This window comes from Acartia tonsa, chromosome 3 (genome assembly GCF_053477335.1).
Source record: "Acartia tonsa isolate MP-2025a chromosome 3, ASM5347733v1, whole genome shotgun sequence".
Classification (NCBI taxonomy): Eukaryota; Metazoa; Arthropoda; class Copepoda; order Calanoida; family Acartiidae; genus Acartia; species Acartia tonsa.
The window spans coordinates 12,169,172-12,182,131 of NC_137262.1; the positions used below are offsets into that span (position 1 = coordinate 12,169,172).

General features: G+C 34.0%; 2 protein-coding genes across 3 annotated transcripts in view; both read right to left on the reverse strand.

The window, feature by feature from the left end:
- The window catches only part of LOC145313959 (RNA-binding protein 25), a 307,513-nt gene that overhangs the window by 18,601 nt on the left and 275,952 nt on the right, over positions 1 to 12,960 (reverse strand). The gene's annotated exons all lie outside the window — the stretch shown is intronic.
- The window catches only part of LOC145313336 (solute carrier family 35 member F5), a 19,498-nt gene continuing 6,538 nt past the window's right edge, over positions 1 to 12,960 (reverse strand). The window contains exons 7-14 of one of the 2 annotated variants that reach the window (XM_080152696.1): positions 2,604 to 2,726; positions 2,358 to 2,500; positions 2,147 to 2,255; positions 1,820 to 1,935; positions 1,360 to 1,426; positions 952 to 1,021; positions 770 to 848; positions 1 to 222 (exon numbers count right to left, since the gene is read on the reverse strand). In XM_080152696.1, coding sequence (XP_080008822.1) covers positions 87 to 222; positions 770 to 848; positions 952 to 1,021; positions 1,360 to 1,426; positions 1,820 to 1,935; positions 2,147 to 2,255; positions 2,358 to 2,500; positions 2,604 to 2,726 — 843 coding nt within the window. In that variant the 3' untranslated portion in view covers positions 1 to 86. Of the gene's footprint in view, positions 223 to 769; positions 849 to 949; positions 1,022 to 1,359; positions 1,483 to 1,819; positions 1,936 to 2,146; positions 2,256 to 2,357; positions 2,501 to 2,603; positions 2,727 to 12,960 lie in introns of those variants that run through there. The other variant, XR_013877305.1, reaches the window with a different exon arrangement.

Here is a 12,960-nt window from a genome sequence, read left to right on the forward strand (position 1 = left end):
CATTTAGCACTTTGGTTTTACTCAACAAACCTCTAACATATAGTGGTTATAATAATCAAGGATAAATGTTACTGATGGTGCTTAGCTTAGGTAACTTGTATATGACTGGAGTTCTCGTCCTGTTCTTCAACCTCCTCTCCATCCTGATCCTGGGCTTCTCGGTTTATTAGGAACTCTCGCTCCATGCGCTCCTTCACAACTACCGCTGAATCTCGTTTGAATCTATATAATAATTGCATGATTTTTTTTTTCATACCACAAAAAGATTCAGTAATCGCTTTCCAATTATTTACACTTCTTTTGAAGCCACCAAATAATAGTTGCATGAAGTGCATTCAAAAAGTTACAAGAATATCATCTTACAATATAATTTGTTTTACAATAAATAACAATCAATTATGCACCGAAAAAATAGTCATCTGGATGTTTTTGTAAAAACAGGCCGGCCATTCATGAACATATTGCATGTATCCAAAAAATATAATTTTTCAAGCATTGATATTTTAAAAACTAAATGGTAGAAAATTTAAATTTTTTCAAATATATGGCCGTTTAGTTGTATAAGTACTGAACTGATTAAGTTGCTATTATTAATGGAAGGTGTACACTCTACAGGTAATGGCATACTTTTAGACTATTTTCTCTGAAAACCTTTTAAATGCAGAGGACCTAAATGCAAAGGGGCACAGCGGCGAGTAACTTATAACTAAGTATTATTATTCAAGTAAAATAATGTTTTTATATAAATTCAATAAAAATTGGAACAAACCTGCATAATGATTTAATCCAACAGCCAAGATATACAAAAGCATCGAGGATTGGATCCCAATTGTTCATGTGCGTCAAACCTGTAAATTAAAAGATTTATGAAATTCCGTGTAATTGCGATATAAAATTATTTGGATTTTTTAAAAAGTGTTGTTTAACTTTCTTTTTGATTTAAACAATTACCTGCAACTATGAAAAAACTGAGAAACATTGGAACAGAACCAACATAAAATAGGAGGTCATATTGAATATCCTGGGTTATTACAGAGTTTATTATTTTGCTTTGTATTAAATGATTTTGTTAAAATCGGTGCTTTGACGATAAGAACCCTGAAAGTAAGGGAAAGGAATAGTTTTCCGTTAGTATGTTTATTACTCTATGACAGGTTTGATTGGTTTGTTGGCTACTGAGTAGCCCCCCCAGGATTAGGGCACAACAGAATTAGGCCCGTAGGGAATAAGAAAAATCCCTTCTCCCTTGTTTCAGTATTTTCAACCGATGATTGGTGTGAAAACAAATAAAAATCAAAGAAAATCTTGGAATATTAGAGAATCTAACAACATACTACAAATGAATATGATAAACTCTGCCTTAAGTAGAACATCTGCAAACATGGTGAGAGGTATTGTCAGTGAGATGGCCAGTGTGGCTACAAGGCTGAAACAAACATAGTGAGAGGTATTGTCAGTGAGATGGCCAGTGTGGCTACAAGGCTGAAACAAAAAGTAAACAATTGAGTATATTAAGCAAAAAAGAGGGCATTTTTTTACATCTCAAATGCTTTTTTTTGTGATTTGAATTTCTATTTTTTTTGCATTCAGATATTTCACTTTTATTTTCTCTCTTTTTTATTGAAATATTCCATGTTAAGTTTCTCCTTTATTGAGAAAATCAATAAAAGTAGCGTGACTCACCATCTTTAGCGTCATTTATTTAGTAATACTTTCATTTTATATTTTTATTTAAAATATTACAAATTTTCCTTTAAGACATCATTGCCTTTAATTTTCCTTGTTTTTTCTAAATGTAAAGCTGATTGAATTAAATTACCTAGAAGTGTAAAAGCATCCAAAGAGCCAGAGAAGCTCTGAGAAAACAGTACCAACAATCCCGTTGACCAACATGGCTAGCCATTGGTTAGAATTAGGCCACTGGAAAAGCTCGATCTAAATAAGTTTGTTTAAACAAATTGCAATTAAAAACTTATCCTAATATAAAGCACCTAAATTTCTAGAATTGTAGTTATGGTATTTTGGATGTTTGTCAAATCTACATAGAAAAAATTTTCATTATTAAAAATGAAAATGAAAGGAAGGGTAAAAATGTACGAAAAATCCTTTAATAAAGAAGCTGTGCTTAAAGAAAAACAAACCTTACCTCAGTAAAATGAAGGACCAAAAACAAAGGCCACAAGGTGACAAAGCAGAATAGCCCAACAAAACCAAAAAACATTGGCACGTCTAATTTATCTTCGTGGTCAATTTTCCTGTAACATATATATTTAATAATAAATGATAAAATTTCAAATTTTTGTAATAAAGAGAGTAAATTAAATTCAAAATACTTGTAACTTTTACAATAATCTTACCTTCTAAGGAAAACAATGTAACTAGAATAAGAAAGAGATCCACAAAGTGCCCAGAGGGCTCCCTTGGGGAACCCCTCCTCCATCTTGAGGTCGGAGTAGGATACCAACACCACTCCAATAAGAGAAAATATCACAGCAAAAATCTAAACAGAATATCAAGTTTGAATTGTGTTTTTGTGTTTCTTCTCAAAATGAGCAGATATGAATTATTTGAATTTTTAAAAATCTGCAAAATATGTAAATCACCTTAGTAACAGTAGGTTTATCAGCAGGTGTAGAAGGAAAAAAAGCAGAAAGAATCAAAGTAAAAAAGCAAGAACTAGCAGACAAAACGTTGACTATGCCAGCTTCAGTGTTTGCCAAAGCAGCCTGAAAAAGAAATTATTATTTTCAGCCATCCTTGAACCAATATTAACAGGTTAAATCAGTACATAACAATATTCATAAAAAAAACACAATGTTACGCTAAAATTAGCGTCTTGAAATTTTTGGTCCAAATACATTTTAACAGAACCATTTTGTTTAAGAATTTGGCAACCCTGTTCAAAACAAGTTGGGATCCTGTTTGAACTAGTGCGCGATCAGCTGATTTCAAAATTTACCGGCATTTGTATCAATATCTTCAAGGCGTACACATTATAAATTATTTGTGATCTTGTTATATTAAACTTAACTTGTTAAAATTCTTTTTTACTTTCAAATGCAAACTTATATTTTTTAATTTCAGATTAAATAATTAATTTTTATCACAATCTTTTGTGAAACAAAGGCAAATGTTATAAGTGATATCTCACAGGATAGTTCTTTGGATTTATTTTAATTTATAAACTTTGCTTAATAATTGTGTCCAAATAAACGTAGTTAAAAATTATCATCGTTATAATCTCTTTTAAAATCCGGATCGTATCTAGGAAGTGAATAATATAGAACGCCCGGAACAGTGATAAAAATTACTTTTAAACTAAGTGTATGAAATTGAGTTAATTAGACTTAATAATTAAAGCCGTCTGCTACTTTAATAAAAACTTTAACGCAGATTTTTTTTTGTGCTTATTATTTGAGTGAATAATTCTTTTCTAAAACACAAATTAATTGATAATTTTTATTGTTTTGAACTTTTGAGTGATTGTGTTTCAAGAAGCCACTTTATTTCGGATCGCGCATTTTATCAAAATTACGTGTATTTAGAAACATTTAAAGTGTGAATCAAATAGTACATCACTCCCCATTAAACTTCATTTGTTACCAACCATTCCCGCGGCCCCTCCCCTTTTTACTGCCGCCGAATGTGTATGTGAAGTATTTTAATGAGCAGAGACACTTAGTAACCCATTTCACCCTTTTACCATTACTACTCCTCCCCGTTGAGGATTTATTGTGAGTTAAAGAGAGTGTTTATTATGTCATATTAAACTGTACAAACATTGCATATTCTAAATAATATTAATCATATTATTAAATATTGGAGGATTTCTACTTGAAGCTCTAAGTGGATTATATTACGCGGATATTAATTGTCCGCGATCCGCGTATGCTTCGTGGTACGTGCATATTTTTGAGACTAATATTCCACACAGCGCGGCATATTACGAGATCTTTGGTTTTATGATTCTGAAAGTATGATCGCTTGTTAATTGTGATTAAATCTGCTGGATTGATAGAAGGTCAGTAAAATAAGATCTTATATATAATTCAAGCCTGCTAAAGGCTAATTACTTATTGATCTTATTTATAGTTTTTCTTTCAAGATTTTAAATAATTAAAGCCTGTTAAGGGCTAATTATTTCTCTGGATAGAAGTAAAAATTTATACATTGCTCCTTATATACACATCTGAAATTCTGGCTTATATTTAAGATTGATTTCATAAATTGTCCATATGGTATATATGATTAAAGCCTCTTAGTAGGGCTAATCATTATATTATATTTAATTGTACTGGTTTATTACAAACTTATTTGTGGTCAAAGGATTGATTAATCCCTATTAAAGATTTAATAGTTTGAGCTTTTTTTTGAGCTAACTGTTTAAATCTTAGGTAGCTATTTATTCTGTTCTAAACATTGATTATAAATATATAGTTGATTAATCCCTATTATAGATTTAATAGTTTGAGTTTTTTTTTTGAGCTAACTGTTTAAATCTTAGGTAGCTATTTATTCTGTTCTAAACATTGATTATAAATATATCGTTGTTAGATTAACGTTAATCTGGGCTTACTTTGGGCCGATTATCTTAACAAATTGTTAACAACAGTCTTATCATTACACATACTTTAATGGATTAAGAAAGTGTTTCTAAGTTAAGTAATCTGACTTCATAACCAATTAAATTTGTATCTACAACCTATTCATGTAATCATTATGTCAACTGGAACAAGAAACAAAGTAGATTCCAAACAGGATAATCCTTCATATCTGGTACCACCAACTGTTAGAAAAAGAACAACCAGTGCTCAGAGAATTGGACTACGATCTCAAACAGATGCCAGATTGTTAAGTAATAATCACTATGATGATGTGTTTTCCAGTGGAACTTATCCAACTCTGACAAGAAGAGCTGAATTTTCAAGTACTCCTGCCACCTCACCAACCAGCAACACCCTCATGAATGATATTTCCCCACTCCCTAATGCGTATAATGCTACAACAGTTGACGATAATATGGCAGATTACTACTCAACTCCTATAACTCAAAGTATTGGGGCTAGATTACTTCCTCCAAATCTGCCAACTTTGACTGACTTTAGCACAATCATGGAACTTAATGATTACATTGATGTTATTAATGAACGTCTAAATGCTTATGCCATTAAGCTCCCTGAAAATAATCCTAACTGGAAAAGTGAAATACTACCAGTCTATAAGGATATTTCTGCCAAGATTAATAAGGTAAGAACTATTGCTGCTGACAAAAGCAATGATGCTCTTTTGGCCAGATGCAGCGAGCTTATGTGCAAACTTGATGAAGCAAAATTGAAATGGAACTCTCAAGTACATAGTGAAAGTTCACTACAATCATTCCATGGATTTAATATGGATGGTACAGAACCTAGCAATCCTACCAGTTGCTCTGTCAAGCCATTAGGCAGCACAGCTACTAGACTTGGGGATTTAGTCACAAGGTTAGGTAGATTAGAGAATGATATGAAGGATCTAAGTGTAATTAGATCAAATCTAAAAAAGCTGTCAACCAATGACAATGCTACTACAATATCTGCTATGCTACCTAGAATATCTAAACTAGAAACCCAGTATAATGAGATGAGTTTATTATTTGATCTTCAAAATCAATTCAACACTCTGGAAGCAAGGCTTAATGAAATGAATACTGCTAATGATTCTCAGAAATTAGTTTGTGATCAAGCTTCTACTGCCCAACGTTCTCTTGTTAAAGAACTGATTTTATTTAAGGATGCAACCAATAACTCAATTGAAAATCTTCAACACACTGTGGATCAGCTTATATCCAATTCTAACACTCAATGTTTGCAAGACAATAATGTACATGTGTCCAAACCTTCTGCTATTACAGCTACTACAGAACAATCAAGAGTAATCAATGGAATGGCTAATGCTACTGCTTCCTTACAAACTGGTTCTGGAGTTGTAAATGATTGGTTAAAATCTCAGCAGGCCTCTACTCACCAAGAGTATGCACCTCCCCCTGGTTTTATCCCACCAGCACTTCCTACAACAACCGCTACAGCCCCAGCAATGTCTGGTACAAATTGTGCTCGTGTCTCGAATGGCATCACCAGATTAAGGAGCGAATCAAGTAGTGTTGAAAGTATAGCATCTAGTGCACTGGATATACAAGGTAGATTGCTGAAAACCCAAATGAGTAGTTTAAAAGCACTATTAAGCCCTAATGTAGACAAACCAATCCCAAAGGCTGAATTGGAAGATTTGTATCGCAACAGATTAATTGCCATTGAATCAAAGGAAAAGGAATTATCCAGATCTCTGCAGTATTATCTTCGATCTCCAAACTTTAATGTAGCTCTCTCTGAGAAAGTAGCTGATATCATTGATGATTCAAGCAGGTATGTAGCATCTGTAAGATCTCTATATCTCAAAGAAGGACATCATATGAAATCTCAAAGTGCAAAACTTTATGAAGCTCTCCCTCAATTTTCTTGCAACTCTGATATTGATATATTTGAATTCCTTAAACGCTATGATGCCATAGCCAAGGATTTTGATATTCCTTCTGAAAAAGCTGAACTTCTATACTCCAAATTTTTGAGTTCTGCAATTCAAGAAGAAGTTGTTCGCTACAAGGGTGACTATGCCACAATGAGATCTGTATTGCTGCAACGATATGGCAACCTCAGAACTATTACAATGGGTATCTTACATACAATTTCAAAGGAATGTATCCCAAGCCAAGGACAAGATGTATCAAGTCATGTGGAGTATTATAGAAAACTTCAATTTGTGTTCCAGAAGGTGAATAAACTTCTTACTTCCCCTGATGTTCCAGCCAATGAAGTCGAAGATTATTTGTTCTCCAATGAATTCATCACTAAATTGATGTCCTATCTTCCACAAGAGATTCGAATTGATTATATTAAACAACTGCAGCGTTTGGATAAAGATACAAATCGTATCAGAGGTAAAATAGCATTTAAAGTTTTAGTTTCCTCTGTCAATCAGTTATATGAATTGTATGATACTTCAGCTAGAAACATGGTTGATATGGTAGCATCCCCAACAAGAGTTGTCAGGAAAGAGAAAAGTAAGGTGACTAAACATGTTAATCATTTGGAAGCAGCACAATCAAGTGATGAAGAGTCTGACCAAGATGATGATAACGAAGTTAATCCCAATACTATCCATCTCCAGCAAAATCAACAAAAGGGTGATAAACCTCAAAAACCTGTGTGTAAGTTGAACTTCCCATGCATTGTAGAGGGCCATAATCATTCTTTAGGAGAATGTGAGGAATTCTTTTTAATAAGTCCTAAAGAACGTGTAGAACATAAGAAAAGGTTCAAATACAAATATTGCACTTTATGTCTGCAATCTTCCAATGATTGTCAGTAAAAGAAATGTGCTAATGTGAAGAATGTCCCTAGAGATTTGAAATGCATTGAGTGTAAGGACAATGCTAAATTGAAGAAACGCAGTTGGTACTCCGTCTTGTTCTGCTTTTCAGAGAAGCACACCAAACCTTCTAATGATGATATAATTAAGGCTCTTGAAGAGTATGTTCCTAAATTCAAATCAATTCAAGTTAAAGTACCAGTGAACATAGCCTGTCATTTCCAGGTATTGCAGACATCTAAATCCAACAACAAACCTAAGCCTGTTACTAAATCTAGACCTGTTGATTCTGAAGAATCTGTTCCTTCTTTTAATACAAGAAGTGGTATTCTAGAGAATCCAAAAAAGTCAGATGTTATCAAGGAGGTTGATGAGGATTCTATTAGTATTATGCAATTGCTGAATATACAAGGGAAATCTGTTCTTGTGTTATTTGATTCTGGTGCAAATCAGAATTTAATTGATGGACCTCTTGCTGAAGAGTTGAAAATCAAAGTTATCTCTGAAGAACCCTCTGCCATAGGAGTTGTTTCTGGTGGCCAAATCTGGACCGAATATGGACAATATCAACTTGCTATTGGACCTACATCTGCTGGAAAATTCTTTGAAATTAAAGCACAAGGTATATCTGCTGTAACAGGAATTTTTCCGAAGTACAATCTGTCTGAAGTTAATAAAGATGTTAGAGAATCTGCTGACTTTGACAAGGACCAAATTCTTCCTTCATACATAGGTGGTGATAAGATCAAGATTCTTATTGGATTAAAGAATGCTCAGATAGAACCCACCTTCTTGTTTTCTTTGGAATGTGGACTTGGTGTTTACAGATCACCATTCACTGATATGTTTGGTAGCAACATCTGCTTTGGAGGACCTCATAGATCCTTCTCCTCTGTCAATAAGACATTTAGTAGTAATATCAATCATTTTAATGCTTTTCTTTTGCAAACACATTATCAGTACAGCAATTCTTTCTACCCATCCCTAATACGGACTCTTTCTCCTGAGCCTATTGAAGATGATGGATATTTAATGCACTACAAAGAACCTGTTTTACCTTATAGTTATCAATCAGCATCAGGTCATGATATTTATCCTACTCCTCTCACAAGCCAGGATTTTATTGGACTTGGCAAGAATGTTGTGGATGAAATGGAAGCTGATAGTAAAATATGCCCTGAACCTCATTGTGAGTGTACAAGTCTGAGCTATGCATTGAAGGCTAAGGTACCATTGAGGAAGAAGAGGGAATATATTGATGAAAATGATATTGATAGCAGTGAAGGTTATAGATGTCAAACATGTGCCAGATGTAGATGCAGTACTAATAACAGAATTAAAATGATGAGTTTGTTAGAACGAGTTGAACAAGAAGCAATTCAGAAATCTGTTACTATTAGTCTAGATGAGAAGAAAGTGTATGTGGACCTTCCTTTCACTAAGCCCCCTGGAGAATTCTTAACTGCCCGACATGGAGGAGACAACAACTACAATCAAGCTCTGAGAGTATACAAAAGCCAATGTAGACTTGCCGAATCCAGGAAAGAACATATTAGAGTTGTACATGCAGATCTTGTTAGCAAAGGATTTCTTAAGAATTATGAGGATCTCCCAGAGGAACACAAAACTCTAATTGTAAATAGTGAGTTTAAACATTATATGCCATGGCGTTGTGTGTTGAAGGATTCATCCTCAACACCCCTCAGGCTTGTTGTTGACCCATCTCAAAGTGGGTTGAATTTGATCTTGGCTAAGGGAGAAAACAGGTTGTCTAAAATCAATGATATCTTAACAAGAGCCAGGACTAAAAGGTACATATGGTCAAGTGATATCAGTAAATTGTATAATAGGCTTCACTTAAAACCTACCTCTTATGCTTACCAGCTATTTTTATATCATGATGAATTGAACCCTGATACACCACCACAAACATTTGTAATGGTTGTTGCATGGTATGGAGTAACTCCATCTTCCAATCAAAGTGGTTATGCCCTTGAAGAACTTGCCAGATTATTCAAGGACAAGTGTCCCAGAGCATATATTATTATTACAGATGATCGATATGTGGATGATATTTTTTCTGGTGATAATTCAAAGAATGAAGTTCTCAAGCAAATAGATGAAGTCAAATTTGTGCTTGACAGTGGTGGATTTTCTGTCAAATTTGCTATCTTGTCTGGAGAACCTGGTGATGAAGAGGTTTTGAAAGTCTTAGGTTATAAATGGTATGTTCTTGAAGATAAATTGAGCCCAGGATTTAGTGAACTGAACTTCAATGCCAAAAAGCGGGGAATGAAAAGCCCCAACCCCTTTCCTGTTTGCAGTCCTGATGATGTTACTAAGTTGTTATCAACAGTAGATTTGACACGGAGGATTGTTATCAGCAGAATAGCAGAACTTTGGGAGCCATCAGGACAAATTGAGCCTTACAAATTACAGTTGAAATTAGCTGCACATAATTTGAATAAGCTTGACTGGGATTCACCTTTGGCACTGGATTTGCAAGAGCATTGGACTGTTCGTTTTCAAGAATTCTTGACAATACCATACCTCAAAGTAAAAAGGTATATTTTCCCTACCAATGTAGATGTTAGTGGAAAAATTAGATTGTTGTGTTTCAGTGATGCAGCAGCTGCTGCTGGAGGAGCTGTTGTCTATGCAGGGATTAAGCTTCCAGACGGAACATATAGCTGCCAGTTGCTTCAGTCCAAAAGTAAACTGATGCAAGAGAGTGTGCCTCGCAATGAATTGAATGCTATCAGAATTGGTGCTAATCTTGTTTTTGATATCAAAAATGCTCTTGGAGATCAAGTTGGTGATGTATACTTCTTCACTGATTCATGTATAGCTATGTCTTGGGTGCATAACACTAAGAAAAAGCTTCGTCTATACTGCTTAAACAGAGTTACTGAAATAAGAAATTTAATTCAATCTGTAATTGAATCTTCTGATGATATCCCACTCTATCATGTGGAGGGAAAGTCTAATTTAGCTGATTTGCTAACAAAAGTTAACAATCTCAAGCCAGATGACATTGGAGAAGATTCTGCATGGATTCAAGGCTATGACTGGATGAAATTGGATGTTAATTCTATGCCTGTAACTTCGTTCCCACAATTGCAACTTTCAGCCTCCCAAAGACAAGTCCTTGATCAAGAATGTTTCCCAGAAATCTATCTCCCAGGCAATAATGTTAATCACACCAATAGTTCTGATAACTGCAGTGTACAACATTGTTCTGGATGCAATAAAGTTAAGGGAACATCAATTATGATTTGCTATGGAGTTACTGAAGAAAATCCTCATTGTGTTGAATGTGATTGTAAGGTTAATTTCTTTTCTTTTGCTTGTAAGCCTGGCAATGGGTTGCTTACGCTTGTTGACGTTGTGAAGCATGGTTATCAAAAGTCCATTGAAATAATGTCTCATGTATTAGACTTCATTTGGAGTGTACAGCACAAGAAGCATATTAGTTATGGAGATTCTAATTTACAATCATGTAAGAAGTGTTGTGCAATATCTGAAACAGGAGGAATTGCATTTGAATACAACAAAATCTTGAGAAGAGAAGCATTAAACTACTACCTGAAAGAGGAATCCAAGAGTCTTGAAAAAATGGTAACCAAGGACAAATTAAATAAGTTTACATTGAAAGATGGTGTATACTATGCTATGGGTAGGCTACCTGAGGATGCAAAAGTAACCACTGAGGATTTAGATCCTACTGTATTTTTTGATAATACTGAGATAACTGGAGTGCTACCTGTTTTGTCAGCTGATTCACCATTATTCTTTTCTTATCTCATTCATGTTCATCATAAGATTAGAAAGCATTCTGGTATGGAAATTACACTCCGAGAGATAATGAAGAAATTCTTTGTTATTAATAACCCAAGAAGAATTATTCAAGCAGTACGTAAAAACTGCCCTAGATGCAGAATTCTCATTAAGAAAACTTATGAGTTAGAAATGGCATATCATCCACAATCTAGACTGCAAATTGCTCCCCCTTTCTACCATTGCATGGTTGACATTGTCTATGGATTCAAGGGCAAGGTCTTTAAAAGATCTAGAACAGAAATCAAGATTTATGGTCTCGTGATAGTTTGCCTCATGTCTTCAGCAACAAATATTTTAGCTCTTGAAGGTATTGAATCCCAAGATATTATTCAAGCAATTGAACGGCATTCTGCTAGATATGGTGTTCCAGCAGCATTATTTGTTGATCAAGGAACACAATTGGCTTGTTTGGAAGGAGTCAAAGTTAAGTTGCGAGATGTTCATGCTCAACTAAGAGAATCTATTGGTATAGATGTTATTCCATCTGCACCAAAGAATCATGAATCTAGAGGCCGAGTTGAAAGAAAAATTTTAACTTTAAGGGACATGCTCAAGAAAACAGCTGTGAATGTCAATGTTGGTATGACTGCCATTCAGTGGGAAAGTATATTTGCTAAAATGGCTAATGAAATAGATGAAATACCTATGGCTAGAGCAGACAAATCTTCAAGTACTGATACAGCTTGGGATCTTCTAACCCCTAATCGATTTAAGCTTGGAAGGTCCAATCAGAGATCACTTCAAGGGCCTATATATCTAAGTGAAAAATCTTCTCCTGTTGACATACTCAAGAAAGCTGAAGACATTCAAAAGTATTGGTATCAATTACTTCTTGATAGATTACATCATCTTATCCCAAGACCTTCTAAGTGGACCAGTACAGATGAAATCAATGTTGATGACATTGTTCTTTTCAAATTTCTTGATAATCCTAATTCTAAGCTGGAATCATGGAGGTTAGGAAGAATTATTGATATTCACAACAATGGGCGCAGAGTCAGTATTTCTTATGTAGTTTTGAACTCTAAAGGAAAGGATCAGCAAGCCACAAAGCATACAATTGTACGATGCCCCAGAGACGTTTGTGTAATTTCTTCAGTGTCAGATTTGAATCTGAATTCTACAGAATTCTTCAACAGAATCAAGAAGATTAACTGAAATTTAGTTTAAGATTGTAAATTAAGTTTGTGTATCATGTAAATATAATTAATTGTATTTGTTTTATTCAAAGAAATATCTAATTAAATAAAAATCTAATTGAAAATATAACATATCATTTATGTGCAAAGCGGCTTCCAAGAAACACTATCACTCAAAAGCTCCCTTTAAAATTCATTCTCAAGTTTTAAGATTTTAAAATGTTTTAATAAAATACATAATTTTATGCCAAATTATTTTATACTTTATGGTTTTAATTATACTGTATTATTTACTATATCTTAAATCTACCATATGTGAAATCCAAAGAACTATTTATTATAGATTGTACCTGTAAAATGAATTGTAATTCTGCTTTTGATTCTTATCTCAAAGCTAGAGCAACTCCAAGAGATGTTGACAATCCTAGAGAAGAAGACCTTTTTCAAACAGAACACTGGAGAATCAATAACTACAAGACATTGTCTGAAGAGTATAATGGTAATATTGACCATATTGTTAGAAGGGATAGGAGAAGAAGTGGATCCAATACAGTAGATGATCCTGTAAGTGATCTTG